General features: G+C 42.5%; 1 protein-coding gene and 1 long non-coding RNA gene across 12 annotated transcripts in view; one reads left to right on the forward strand and one right to left on the reverse strand.

Annotated features, from left to right (window-relative positions):
* Positions 1–15,235, reverse strand: part of SAP130 (Sin3A associated protein 130) — a 72,329-nt gene that overhangs the window by 50,116 nt on the left and 6,978 nt on the right. For 6 of the 11 annotated variants that reach the window (XM_032479235.1, XM_032479241.1, XM_032479236.1 and 3 more), the window contains exons 3-7: positions 13,393–13,628; positions 12,516–12,674; positions 11,237–11,348; positions 9,834–9,958; positions 8,067–8,191 (exon numbers count right to left, since the gene is read on the reverse strand). In XM_032479235.1, the coding sequence (XP_032335126.1) occupies positions 8,067–8,191; positions 9,834–9,958; positions 11,237–11,348; positions 12,516–12,674; positions 13,393–13,628 (757 nt within the window). The remainder of the gene's footprint in view (positions 1–8,066; positions 8,192–9,833; positions 9,959–11,236; positions 11,349–12,515; positions 12,675–13,392; positions 13,629–15,235) is intronic. The other 5 variants (XM_032479234.1, XM_032479239.1, XM_032479237.1 and 2 more) reach the window with 5 other exon arrangements.
* On the forward strand, positions 72–15,210 carry LOC116663547. The gene is made up of 3 exons (XR_004319716.1): positions 72–83; positions 7,285–7,290; positions 14,912–15,210. It is a non-coding gene; the product is annotated as an uncharacterized LOC116663547 (long non-coding RNA).

The following is a 15,235-nucleotide window of genomic DNA, read 5'->3' on the forward strand; positions in this document are numbered from 1 at the left end:
ATTCTCAGGGTCCTCGATACAATTAACCAGCACCCTCTGACAATCTTGAGTTAAGCCTTATTATGACAAACACACGTCGCTCTGTGGACCAAGCTGGAGATATACACCAAGGTTCTAACTGTTACAAGGGAAGATGACAGAAATCCTTGATTCACAGCTTAACCTGTGACCCTTGAAGCACTGACCTCCATCCCCCAATTCATATCATACCTTACCACATGATAAAAAGTCACATTTATGATTGCCTAATAATTGGAAGGGATCTCAACCCAGACGGCATGTCAGCTTACCTGGTAGCAAGCCACTGAAATTGCCAAAATGGCAATAAAACTTGACAGTACGTGGAAGTAGACATCTCAAGTCAGAGCCATGAACATGGGCTATCTAATAAATGATGCTGTAAAGACTACATGGCCATTTGGAAAACAATAAAATTGGATCCATAATTCACATGGTACACCAGGATAAATAAGAAAATCATGAAAGACTTAGTGGAAAATTAAAAAGTATATAAGGAAAAGAAAACCCTTTTATAACCTTGAAGTGCAGGAGAGCTTTCTAACAATTAAAAGCTCTCAAAATCCAAAAGCTATAAAAGATCAATAAATTTGACTCTATGAACAAAGAAGCAAAACTCCTAATACAGCAAAATAAACTACAAGCAAAGTAAAAAGACTCAGAGATGAAAGTGTAGTCTTAACATACTAAGAGCTCTTAGAAATCAATGAGAAAAATAGCAATCTAATTAAAAAACAAACAAACAAAAAAACAGGCCAAGGATATGAATAGCTAGTTTGCTAAAAAGAAAACACAAATGGCCCCTTAACAAAAGAAAAAGATTCTAAGTCTCACTCATAGGAAGAGAAAAGCCATTTAAAATACACTGAGAAGGTGGTGGGGGGTATAGCTCAGTGGTAGAGTGTATGCTTAGCAGGCACGAGGTCCTGGGTTCAATCCCCAGTGCCTCCACTAAGTAAATAAATAAACCTAATCCCCCCCCAACAAAAACCAAACTAAAAATAAATAAATACAATATATCAAAAAATACACTGAGATATCATCGTTCACCTATCAGATTGGCAAAAATAAAAAAAACTGACAGTGTCCTCTGTTGTTCCAGTTGTACAGGGACAAGCATTTTTAAACATTCTGGATGGAGTGTAAATTGGTATGAACCCCATGGAAGGTAATAAGACACAGGTAATAAATTACACCCACGTATACCCCCTGATCACTTTAGGGACTTTATCCTACAGATATTCTTGCACACGTGCATACTGACGTTAAGTATAAAGTTATTCACCGCAATACTGTTTATGATAGTGAAGTCAAATCTGTTCATACAAAGGATCAGCGCACTGCTACTAAAGGAATGATGAAGCTCCAAGTACTGAAATGGAAAGCTTTCAATGTGTGTTGTTACATGAAAAAAACCAAAGGAGAACATGTGAATTATGAGACTAACACACTGCCGGCGGCGCTGAGAGGCAGCTTAGGAATACATGAATTAAACAATCTTTTGGGTAAAAAGGATAAAAATGAAGAGCTGCATTTGAATGTGCCTGTATTTAAGACACATTGGAAGGATACCCTGAAAGCTACTAACATGCTACTTTAGAAAGACAAAGGGATGAGAACAGAGGCCTTGGTAGCCGGCAGATAAAGTGATACTCCCTACTGTCTATGTTTTTACAGTTTTCTACTTTGGAACCATGTGAATATAGATTAGGAAGAAGAAAACATGAAAAGTTGAGCTGCACGGGTGAAACACGATTGGGACTCCATGTAACCAAACTAAGCAACGGTTTCCTCAAAATGTTTTAAAATCCGACCTGCTGGGATCTCTGTGAATAAAGTTTATAAACTGAATAGAGGATGGTTTTCTCCCTACAGAAAGAGAACTAAACAGCTTCTCATTTAAGGTCAAAGGCAAGCTGAGAGCCTGGCCACAGGTGCAGCTGTGACGCGTGGGGGAACTCACGGAGGAGAGAGCCTACGACTGGAGCCTGGGTTGTGAATAGTTGATCATACAGGTCACCAAGTACAGCGCCATGAAAGCCACCCACTCCCAGGACTTACAGCGAACAACATTCAGAGAGACACATGGAAACTTAATTAAAATGACAACATATTTGAGGATGGCTGAACCTAGTTATGGGAACAATTCTGAAGATACTTGTAACAAAAAAGAGTGCCAACAGAATCATCACAAAAGTATCTCCTAAATTCAAACTTCAATGTGCTCATATTTTAAAAGGTCCCGCTCATCCAAGAATATAGCCCGAAAGGAATATTTCTTAAGTATTTAGGTACATTAAATGTTCCTAAAAGAATAGTCTTTGATTTTCATTTACTCTAATGAAAAATAACAATATTTACATAATGACTTACATGTCAGGCATGATTTAAGTGCTTTATATATTAGTACTGATACACATATTTAAGTGTTAAGGTGCTTTTACACATTAATATTTACATACAGAGGTAGGCAATATTACCATTTCCTAAGTGAGGAAACTGAGACATTCACTCTTTGGCCTATCACTTGCACGTCCAGGAATGCACCCTGACAGCACACAATCACTAACACGCAACAGCCTATGCCAAAAGGTCCGTCAGTACACCCATAAGCTAGGGCACAATGCGGCCAAAAAAAAAAAAAAAGAGTAAGATAGGTATTTTCATGCACGGATGATCTGGAGTCATCTCCAGAATATACTGTTAAGAGAAAAATGCAAAGTGTGAAACAAATACAGAAATACGATATGAGGTCTTTTCCGTGTGAAAGGAGCAGAAACAAGGAAAGTGTGTTTATCTGTGTGTACACTTATTCTCATAAAAAGAAATCCTTAGGGGGACTCCTAAGAAGCCAAGTCAGAGAGGAATAACCTGGTGACCTACTAAGAGCAGATGGCCACTTGGAAGGGGACGGGGATATTCGTGAGTCATCTTTTTATAAAGCTTTGGATTTTGAACCAAATCAATAATTTACGTATTTTACAAAATAGAATCAAAAAGCAAATCCTAAAATTAGAAACAAATGTAAACAAATAATCCTAACTGTATGTTAAACGACAATAAACACCCACTGAAAAGAACCAAAAAAGTATTAACAGGCTACAAAGAAAGCCGAGGAGCAAGAACATGGGAAGCTGGTACCCAAGGGACAGGGATGAGAGCAATGACAGCTCCTCGCTGTGCACCTTTTTACATGTTGCTATTCTGAAAGCAGGTGAATGTATGTTAGGAAAAAGAAAATGTTACTGCATACTCCACAGAGGAAAGAATCGCTTCAAGTGACTTTTGGATACATTCCCTCTGCTTAGTGGGATCTAGTCTGAGGACAAAAACCCAAGTAGTTACATTAATGTCTTCGGAAAATGAGGTTTTCAGTATAACAGAAAAGATGCACAAATATAAAATCTAAGAAAAAAATCTGTAGTGTTAAACTTTATTTGTAAGTATCAGTACGAAAATATGACTATCTTTACATACTGACTACCTCTGTCCACAGAAAGGGCCCCAAAGCAGTGATAACCCAGAAGCAAGTCTACTCCTAGTACCTAGATCTTGGGTTCTAAATACCATCCTCCACTGAAAGGAATCAAGGATTCTTGGAGGAATGGCTGATTTCAAGACCAGAGAAGCAGAGCAAGTAAAAGGAAGCCTGATTCACCACGTATTAGAAAGAATGTACTTAAAGACTTCATAGGACTCATCAAAAGGACCCTTGAGTCAGTTCAAAGGGGTTTTCACGAGCCAAATTTAGGGCAACTTAAAGAAAAAGAAAGGGATGTGGATTAATACACATGGAGTAAAAAAATCCCTGAGTACACAGTGGCAACTCCTGCCATCCCTCCTCCCCCCAAAAAAGATCAGCTGGCTGGAAAGTGCTCCCAGATCTGTTGTCTTAATCACTATACTATTTCTCCCAGCAATCAGTTTTTGTAATGGCCTCAAAGGTGACTCTAGGGCTAGAGACCCAATTTAGACACTTGACAGATACAGAAAATAGGGGTTCTCTAACAACAGGTGGACTCATGACCATCCTCCAGTATTCATTTGGGTCCTTGTCTGACTTTGTAAACTGACATTGTAAACTGACTATAACTCAATAAAATTAAACAAACAAACAAACAAAAAACCAGGGGGAGATGGCAGTAAAGTGGAACCTGAACCCTGACCAGTTTCAAGATCCAAGAAGCAAGGCATGAATTAGGAATCACAGAGACACAGGTAAGGCCCACATAGGAAACAGTGTATGGTGAACCCAGGAAGAGAAACTCTGCCATTTGAGCAGTGTATGCATCTTCACCGGCAGGAGAGACATAACCACCAAGAAACCTCAAAACAAGGATCCTGAGTCATTAGGAAAATTTCTCCTAACCCAGCATATAGCTCAGCCTCCAATTATAATTACAATCAGTTGACCCAGAATAAATCCAATTCATTGAAAGATGAGGACTCAGAAAGGAACTGCACAGGATCTATTTAAAGAAGCTACAAGAAAAAGGTGGACAGAAATGAGGAAGTTCACTATAAATGCTCCTACTAAGCAGAAATGGTGCCATGAACTAAGAAACTGAATGATACAACTGCTTCCACAAAATGAAAACACAAAGCAAAGATGTCAGAGCTCATTGACAAGTGATGACAAGACAACAAAAGAAGACAAAATTAATGGGCAGAGCTCAAGAGAGAAAAGAAAAACATCCGGCTGTTTTAGGAATGAAGGTAAAATTGAAAGATGAACATGAGACACAGTGCTGAAAACTCAGGAAGGGACAGAGCAAATCACGAGAAACGTAGGCAGAGCCAAAAGGGGAAAAAAATAGTTTAAAAGGATTTAGATAAGGAATCATGCAAAAAGATCCAACAAGCACATTATTGGCTCCCTGGCAACAGAATGGAAAAGAATGAGTATATAAAGATACTACTCAAGAAAATGTTTCATAGTTTTGTGCTACAGATTAAAAAGGCACGTCAGGTTCCAGAACAAAATGATACACACTGATCACCATGAAACACATCCTAGTAAAGTTGCTGAAATTCAAAGATAAACAATCTTAAGCAATCAGGCAAAAATATCTAGGTCTTTTTAAGAGGTTAAAAAAAAAAAAATCAGGCTAGACTCAGACTACTGCACAGCATTATCCAGTTCTAGAAAGCAGAGGAAAAATACTTATAAAGTACTCATGGAAAGATTACAGAAACCAAAAAAATTCTCTGTTAGCCAAACTACTGCTTAAATATAAGGATGTCTGAGAAATGAGTCAGAGCATGCGAAACCTCAAAATATTGGTTCCATCAGCCCTTGACGAAAGTAAGAGAATAAATTTCATTTACCTAAGTGATGACAAAAAAACCACCACCACCAAAGAACTGGCAGACAGGATTGAATCCATTTAACAGAAGGAGTAAGTTGTACCACTTAAATATTTTGGAATGTTCTATCTTTTTCTATGCCTTGAATCAATTTAATTATTGGTTTATCTGGTCTTTGAGAGCTTTGCAGAATTTAGTGAAACTGGCTGGGCCTGATGATTTTCTGAGACATAGTGCTTTGAAATTTCTTTCTATTTTTTTCTATGGAAATTGGTCCATTTAAACTTTCTATCCCTAGAATTTAAAGGGAGTTAGAGGTTAGGAATTTATCGTTAGAGATACTGCAAATAGAAAAATCATCTGATCATTAGGGTTTTTGTCTGTTTAATTCCCTAGTGTATTTCTAGGGCCTAGAGCAGTGACTGGCACATAGGAGGCACATAGTGAGTATCTGTTGTAGGTGTGAATGCTGAAAACATCTGACAAAATTTAATATCCATTTTTTAGTACATGTGCTGCTGAAGTGAGCGCTAATACCCATTTTTTAAATTAAAAACTCAATACACTAGAAAAGACAGATAACTCAACAACATGGTTTAAAAAAGTCTAACCCTATACACATTTATACCTTTTGAATTTCATCCTGCCATCTGAATAAATTAGTTTTTTAAAGGCAATACAAAGATAACATGAGTAACACACAGTCTATTTTATGTTAGGTAGTTGGGTCTCTTTGTGCCTCAGGCGATATATCAATGACCAAATAGTAAAATGTTCTCATTTTATTAAAGAGGGGACTAAGGGTCAGGGAAGGTAATCAATTTGCCTAATGTCACACAGCTAGTCAATGACAGAGCTGGGGGAAAGTTAAGTTCCAGGCACTATTCTTCATTTCAATGTTACTTTCTTCGGAGTTCTGTTCTAGGCCCTCTTCCTGGTTGGACTCAGATCCCTAAAGCTTTACCAGTAGCCCATAGGCTGATGACTTCATAACTCCTTGTCTCAGGCACAGACAGCCTTCAACCACCTATTGACAACAGCCTCTTGATTGTTCCACAGATAAACTCAGCATCCCAAGACTCAGCCTTCTCTCTAAAATCTGCTTTCTCTCCCTTGTGCCCTTTCCATTTACTCAGTCAGGCAAGGAAGAAACCAAGGAGGCACCTCTGGACTGCTTCCAACTGGCCATCAGGTCTTCTGGATGGTCTGTGACAGCTCTGTTCCGCATGCCCACTACCCCTTTTGTTCAGTGAATCCCTTCTTGTTTAAGTGTAAAGGCTCCTTCCCTGGCAGCCACACAACCGACGGCAAGAATCAAGGACCACCAGACCTCTGTTCGCTCCTGACAAGACTCGTGTCCCACTGCCCTCCCCTAGTTTCACAGCTTCACCACCACAACATGCTTGGGGAGCATGAGGACAAATACCGCCATGTCCTCAACTCTGACTGTGTCACCCCCAAGGAGCATCAGAGACCATCCCTCACCAACCAGATGTCATTCCTGTGCAACTCTGTAATCTCTTAACTGTACTATCCTCACTTGTCAAACACCCAACCTTTCCACTATACCCTCTGGACTCACAATTCACCTTCAGCAAAATCCCCAATAACTTCAACCTCTGCGGACACACCCTCTACCCTCCCGCCCTAAGGAACTATGGTCCTCCCAAGAGAACACGGCTTCCCTCCCAATGGGAACCCTGTTCTCCCTGAAGCTCTTCCCCACCCAGACTGTCTTCCTAAATTATCTCTCCAGAATTCTTCCATGGACTCCAGACTCTTATTAACCTATCTCTATGGTTCCATGTGAGTGCTCCGAGGGCAGCACAACCTTAAAATATCAAAAACCAAAGTTTGGGATTCCCCCCATCCTCCAACTCACAAGAACGCAGCTCTACCCTCCCAGCTGCACAGGCCGATGAGCGTGGGCATAATCCGACTTTCCTCGTGCTCTCCTAGTCCCATGTGTAAGTCCTCAGAATCCTGACAGTCTGTACAATCCTGTTCAGAATCTAACCGTGTCCTTCCACCCTCAATAATCGTCTCTCCTGGACTCCTGCCATAACCCTTCTAAACAATCTGTTTCCAACTTAGCCTGCTCTCTCCAGCCTGGTGGCTGATCCAACACTTCAGATCACAACACTGCTCTGAGAACTGACTTCCCGCTGCACCCCAGCACAGTCCAAATCCTTGGAGTGGGTCATAAGGCCCTTACTGGGGCCCTGTTACCTCCTAAAATAATCTCTGGCCACTCTCCTACCATTAGCCTCTTGTGGCTCCCTGACACGGTAAACACACTGCTGCCTCAGGGCCTTTGCACTTACCATTCTCACCGTCTAGGACACTCACATCTTAGACAGCCCTATGGTTCATCTCACCATTCAGTTTTCTGCTTGAATGTATTCTTATCAACAAAGTCCTTCCTGATCACTTTATATGAACTAGTAAGCCCCCTGTACTGCCTACAGTGTCACCCCAAATCCCATTCACCCTAGTTGTTCCCCAAAGCCCTTTTTGCCACCTAAAAAATCTATTTTTTAATGTATGTCTCCAGCCCCTAAAAATAGAAACTCTTTGAGGGCAGAAATTTCTTTTTGTTTACTGTGTTTTCCTCAGTATGCAGAACATTACGAAGCACTCAATAAATATTTACTGAGTTAAGTGAAGGAAAGAAGGAAAGTAAGAAGGGCGAGATGAAGGGAGGAGGGCGGGACAGCTTGATCTTGGACCCCTAGATATACCTCAGTGCCGAGTCGGCAGCATGTGCGGCTGTCGTAGTGATGACAGGAGACTGAGCTCTGGTGGCTGACACGGTTGCTACCACAGCAGGAGGGATGGTATTGGATGTGGTCACAGGTGGCCGAGACTACAAGAGAAAAAAAAAATTTCATTTAAAATGAAAAGCAAAATCCAGTATGACAAACACTAAAAGTCTAAGCTGGGCCTCTAAATAAGCATGTTTATGTCCAAATGAAAATAAATTCTCACTGTCCTGATGAAGTTCTCTTTTCAAATAGGTAGTTATAAGACCAAGAGTCAGAAGCATCAACAAAATCCAGTTCTGGTTGGACAATACACCAGGCCCTCCTCTCCAAACACGACCAGATTCAAAATTCTGTCCTACTTTTAGTACAAACTGGAAGCTGGCCCATCAGACTTAGTTCCCAGAGAACTGCTGCTGGTCCCAGAGTAGATGTCTTTCATTGCTACACCACCCAGCGCTTCCCACAGAGGGCCCAACAGCAATGACAGAGCCGTCGGTTCCCGGGGCATCTAAGCGCACAAAAGGAAAACGCGTGGTACTGGTCTTCTTTCCCAGCAGACGATGCCCGGTGCTCAGATACCTTCTAGATGTTTCCATATGGATGCACTTCTCTTATCACTCCATCCGTGTGCCCCACCTTCACCTGCCAAACCAGTTCCACACTGGGCTTCACCTGCTCATCCGCTGCCCACTCCTCCAATCACCAGAGCTCTCCTGTGCAGCCCCTCTTTCCTGATCCCAACACGGGCAGTTATCTTGGCAGACTCTGCCCATCCTCCATCTGTTTCTCACCTCCAGGCCTCCTCCCACCACGCAGCTGGTCCAGGCCGCTGTCTCATACCAGGACTGCAGCTCTGTCTCCCTCACTTGTGAGCTGTGCACCCAGGGTCTCCTCGTTCTCCAGTCCTTCCTACAGATCATTAATCTCCTGGGGCCCTACGGTCTCAGATGTGTTGGTAGCCAGCAAGCTCTTCTGCTTTAAATTTGACAGCTCCAGGCTAGACATGTAGAACCAGTGTCCTACTCAGCCCTCTTCCTTACTATCTGAAATCCAGCCATTTCACACATCCTACCAGCCTGATCCACAAAGGCATCTGAACTTCTGCCTTCTGTATGTAACTCGGCTAGATTAATCTTTCAAAGATATCTTTTTGATCATATATTCACTATACTAAAAAAACACAGAGTGGCTCTCTGCTGTGTACATAATCAGTTTATACTCAGTATCTTAGCATTCCAAATGCAGAGACACCACAGCATCACCTGGTAATACATTTATGGCAAGGGTCATAGACTTCCTCGAAAACAAGTTGAAAGGCATGAACTGAACTCCTCAAAAAGCATACGTATGTGCATAAAAATGTGCCTAAACGTTTAGGGGCTCGCATACCCCATCCAAATGAGAACCCCTTCATTCTAACTAGCCTGCACCCAACATTGTGGACAACCATCCCTCTCGTCCTTGAACTGTTCACTGCTCATGCACTGCCCCCACCACTTCCTCTTCCCTTCTCTGAACCCCCATGGCCACACCCATCCCAACCAGAAGCCTTGCCTTGCTACCTCTCTCCTAAATTCCTACTGCGATCACACGACATTGTATATGACTCAACCTTCTCTATCCCTTGGCAACTAGATGGAAAGTCACTTGAGGTCAAAGGACTCGCAGGGTGCCTAGCGGAGCGGGTAAGTCGGAGTAGGCCCTGAATCCCTGGCTGGCCGGCTACCCACAGCTGCGACGTGCCTGGATCGGTTGGTGGATGATGTGCTGGACCGCCGGTTGCGCCGTGGCTGCATTTGGCAACTGGGAAGTCGGCCTCAGGACCGTGGTTACTTTCGAACTGGACATCACAGCAGCAGCTGCGGCCCCTGGAAGGACAGTATTTTGGCATCAGTATGGCTTTGAGTAGCCCCAGTCACATGCCCTATAAACTTGGCTGTGCCAGTGCTCAGTGCAAGCGCTTTATGGGTACTTCCCACTTCATCACGTAGAAAATTCAGAAAGCGTGCACGCGAGGGTTTGAGATTTAGTAAGACTGAAATCTGAACTGCTTCTTCAAGGATGTGCTTACATGAAACTGGCTGCCTTTTTTTTTTTTTTTTTTTTAAATTGCAAGTATCACCACAATTCAGGCCCAGGCTCCAGCAGTTTAACCACCGGACAGTGAGTTCATTTGAACCACCACTGCCTCTGCACCCTTGGTGCACCTAGAACACCATGAAAAGGGCGAATGATGTCTTAGGTTTGACCTTACACAGACCCCCCACTGCAGTCTGCGACCCTCACTCTGAGAACCACGAAGCTACACTATGATCGAGTACCCGTTGGCCTGATTTTGCCAACAGTAATTTTATTCTCTCCAATAGAAGGTGATGATTTCTGATCAAGTAGCTGAAAAACCTCATTAAATGTAATACCATACGGTCTATTACAACTTAATTGTAAGAATAAATTCATCTTATTGTTATGTGAGTAAAAAGATTTGAGTAACCCTTATCACTGAATTTCAAAAATATTCAGTATTAATATTCGTGACTTATTTATTAAAAATGAAGACCATGGTTAGATTACCACAGCTTTGAGGAGTTCCTCGTTATAAGGACAATTTTTGGATCACACTAAGTATTTTTTTGTTAAGTCTTATTTTTTATTGAAGTGCGGTCAATTTACGTTAGTTTCAGGTCCACAGCAAAGTGACTCAGTTATACACATACACACACACATATATATATTTAGGTTCTTTTCCTCTATAGCTCATTATAAGAAACTGAATATAGTTCCCTGTGCTATACAGTAGGTCCTTGTTGTTTATCTATTTTATATGTAGTTGTATGTGTGTCTGTTAATCCCAAACTCCTAATCTGTCCCTCCCCACCTCCACCCTCTGCTGTTGGTTTTCCATGTCTGTAGACCACACTAAATATTTAAATTGCCTTAAGTTTATGTAATACACACACACCTGTTGTAATACAACTGTAAGAAGTACCTATTAGACCATTCTAAAGAGGTGTATGACTCTGGGTTTATTTTGGCTGCCCGACAATTTAACAAGCTGATTCTGGACATGCTTTGTGTCACCCTATCTTCTACTAAATGTGTCTGTGCCATCACATTTTACACGTCTGAACAAAACGTGCAGTCTTTACCGCGAGGTAAGTGAGAAGCTCCGATGTGAAGAGGCGGCCCCGGAGCATTGCTGCGGATGATAGACATCTGTACGTTTGTGGTCATGATGTGATGCAGGTTGCTGGGATGTCCCTGCAAGAAACAGGATGGCATGTTACTTTCACGTGCCTGGTCTGAGCCACTGGTGCTTAGCCATTGCTTCTAGGGAGTCGGTTGCCTCCAAATGTGGGCCAGGTTGTTCCTTTTAGGCAGTGAGCACCCCGAGGGAGAGGACGCTTGGGTTTTTAAGTCAGTGTATCGAGGGCCGACCTGTGCCAGCAGGCACGTGAAGCGACTGGGAGGACCATCAACTGCCTGGAGTCCAGCCAGTGGCCAGATCCTTACTGCTGATGACACATCTGACTGTCCGCATTCAGATACTCTCATTCTCAATGTTAGTCTATCATGCTTGTCTTCTCTGTCTTGGCCAAAAGCTTGTTTTTCCTTATTCTCACTACTTCCTTTACACCCCATGGCATTCATTCATCCCGCAAGCTCTCCGGGATTTCTCAGTAAATTTAGCTAGCATCCAACAGGCACCCTCTGAGTGGCTCTGCAGTCACCCCGAGGTGTCCCTTCCTCACACCCGCCCAGCCCTGACGCCAGTGCTTCTCCGGTGGCTGTTCCAGCACTTCTGGGAGTGAGGACTCAGCAGAATGACAAAATGAAAGAAAAACTCGGTGCTTCTTTTCAGAACACCGGTTTTTTTTCTTGAAAACATAAAGGGAAAGAGCTTTGACATTGTTTTCATGGGTGAGTCATTGAAAATATTTAAATAAACCAAATACGTATTATGGAGTAGGACTGCAATTTCGGGAAAAAAAAAAAAGAAGTTAAAACATGAGACTTCAGAGTAAATGCTCACGACTGGCGGGCCGCAGAGGGGACCTGCCGGTCGCCCAGGAGGTGCACCCACCTCAGGGGAAGAACCACCCAGAGGAGCACTACTGCTGTGAGGCTGCTCCGGAGCCAAGCACAGCTGGGCTGTGAGCTCACGGTCTCGGCTGTCTCATCTGGATCTGCATCGCACACAGCAGACAGTCAACACCCCTGGGCTCAGTGACCAAGACCGCTGTGCACACTCGTCTGATTCCCTTTGTCACCCTCCGCTGTCACCTCTACGACTGCCCCCTTGCAGATATCAGTGACCACTTCATGTTTTATTTAGTACAGTGCCTAACGTACTGCTGGCATTCAGGAAATAATGATCAACAGTCGGGCATCTCAGTTTGAAAATCAGCAAATTAAGAGGAAAAAAACCTGTTGTCCACTGATTGTTGCCACAGGAATGGCTGAAGCTTGAGGGATGCTACTCTCCATGGTAACGGTAACCTGCCCTGGAACCTTGGGGGGAAGTGACAAGGTAGAAGGTGGAGCAGGAGCAATGGGACGGCTAGGCATGGTGGGCTTCGGGGGTGGCTGCAAACAAGAAAACCACACGAAACATATCAATAGCTTTTTACTAGTGATGCATTTCATTCTATACACGTACACAAATCAAACCTGGAGAGGGCCAGGAAGGATGCCAGAAGCCTCCTGAATTTTATCTTAGTATCAGAGGCTTTCCATTGAAGTACTGGCATTTCCATGTTACAGGTGAGAAAACATACAAAGCAAGGCTAAGTCACTTGCTCAAAGCCACACAGACAGCAAAGACTAAAACTGGGAATAAAGCCCAGAGCTGCATGGCTCACAGCCCACACTCTTTCTTCTGTACAGTGCTGCCTCCCAAGTCTAGGGGGAAGTAAACAGAACTCCCAAACTCCCAGTAACTGAAACATATCCGCAAGGTAATACACAAAGCGATATTCTCAGAGACTCCCAAATTAGCAAGCGTTTAAAACAAAACCTTGGAGAAGAGTGCCACTCCAAGAGAAAAACTCTATCAGCATGCCCATAACTTGAACCGAGTAATGTCAGATGGGTATTAGAAAGGTCCTGGGATGCCCACTGCCCAGCGGCACGAGACTAGGCACTGCAGAACAGCAGGACTCTGAGTTACAGAGACGGCTGAACTGAGAGGTCAACGGGAAAAAACTAGGATCCGAGGCTACAGCCTAACACTTGGTGACAACTGTCAGAAATGCTAGCCAGTCTTAGCTGTGGTTCAATGTGAAATTTTAAACCTCTCCATTACCTTCATAAGTCCCTCCGAAAATGAGAGTGGCACTGCTGGCGTCAGATGTGCTGGTGGGGCTGTCACTGTGACAGGTGTGCCCGATGCAACAGCATGGTGTGTAGACAACACCTGCACCTGTGGATAGGGCCTTACCACAACAGGCTCTTGCTTCTCTTCACGGGCCTGTAGGGAGCTGCTGGAACCCATGTGCTCCCTGGCAGTGACTTCAGCATCTCGACTAGATTCATCGTTGACTGGTAAAGACATGAAGGTGAAACGGGATTAATGAATGTAACAGCACATGCCAGAGGGGCCCCCACAGTTAAAGTTTCAGGGCTGATAAACCGACCCATTTCCTTGTGAGATTTTTCTGAACGAGGAGAATGAGGGCATTCGATTCCCTTGATGGATATCAAACCCAAAAGTCACACCTGGGGAACACGGGACTTGGTCTAGATATTGTGGCTTTCCCACTGCTACGAACAAAGGACCTGACAAGGACTGAAAATGGGCTCAAATGGTTGAAACTATAAGACAAGATTCAAGACAATTTCACTTAAAATATTTATTTAAAAGGTTATAAGAAACTAATATTGAAAAGATAATTTAAGTATAGACTTTAGGTCCAAGAACATGTAGTATTCCAAAACAAATTTCTCAGTCCAAATCCCTACAGAGTGAGCATGTAAACCTCTATCATTATTATGACGCACTGAATAGACTCAACCTTTGAGAGACTCACAATTTCACTTGCAGGAATGTGTCCTACAGACACAAAACACATGTGTAAAATGACTTAGGTACAAGGTGATTTGTCTCAGCATATTTATACTTGGAAAGGAACTGCAAAAAACCTACCTGTCCGTCAATAGGGGGCTGGCTATATAAACTACGGTATACTCACCCAACAGACTACCACATAACTATAAAAATAAAACAAGACAGTTTTTTAGGTACTCTTATGGAGAAATGTATAATATATACTATGGAAAAATACAGGAAAATAGAAAGGTACAGAATAGTGAAAAAGTAAATACACACAAACATACACGCATTTGTTTTGTTTTTTAAGATTCTTTTTTCGTGGGGGGAGGTAGTTAGGTTTATTTGTGTATTTATTTTTAGTGGAAGTACTGGGGATTGAACCCAGGACCTCATGCATGCTAGGCATACACCCTACCACTGGGCTATACCCTTCCCCCCTAATACATGCATTTGCATTTGTATTTGTATAACGTATCTCCAAAGCACCGTGATTGCTTGAAGAGAAAGAAAGTGGATGATTGGAGGACAGGAGTGGGCGAGATACTTTTTTCACCGTATACTCTTTTTTCTTTTGGCATTTTGGACCGTGGGAACACGTAGCCTATTTAAAAATTAAGTTAAAAAATATCAAGGAACTTACATAAAAAAAGACAGTTTGTCAAAATATTAATTTGCACTGTCATTTTTCCAAAACAGCATTATTTCTCTGAACATAAACATTACACTTATGTAAAACTTTTTAATTATTTGGAAAACTATAAAGAAAGTAAAGCTGCTCCCACGGTCTACCCTGCCCAAGGCGCCAACAGTTACTATTTTGGTAAAATCTTCAGACACTTTTTGCCTCTTGAATTTTGGGTCAGTTTTGATTTATTTAATTTTTATTGAACTGTAACCCTCATAAAGACAAGTGCACACATACTGATGGGATAGCTCAGTGAACTTTCACAGACTGAACACACCTGAGTAATCAGTACCTAGATCAAGGAGCAGAACGTTCCTAGTTCCCCAGAAACTCTCCGTGCAGCCTGATTCCAGTCTGCATTCTCCCGAAGACACTATGCTAACTTCTAACACTACAGATGACTGTTGTGCA

Source organism: Camelus ferus, chromosome 5 (genome assembly GCF_009834535.1).
Source record: "Camelus ferus isolate YT-003-E chromosome 5, BCGSAC_Cfer_1.0, whole genome shotgun sequence".
Lineage (NCBI taxonomy): Eukaryota > Metazoa > Chordata > Mammalia > Artiodactyla > Camelidae > Camelus > Camelus ferus.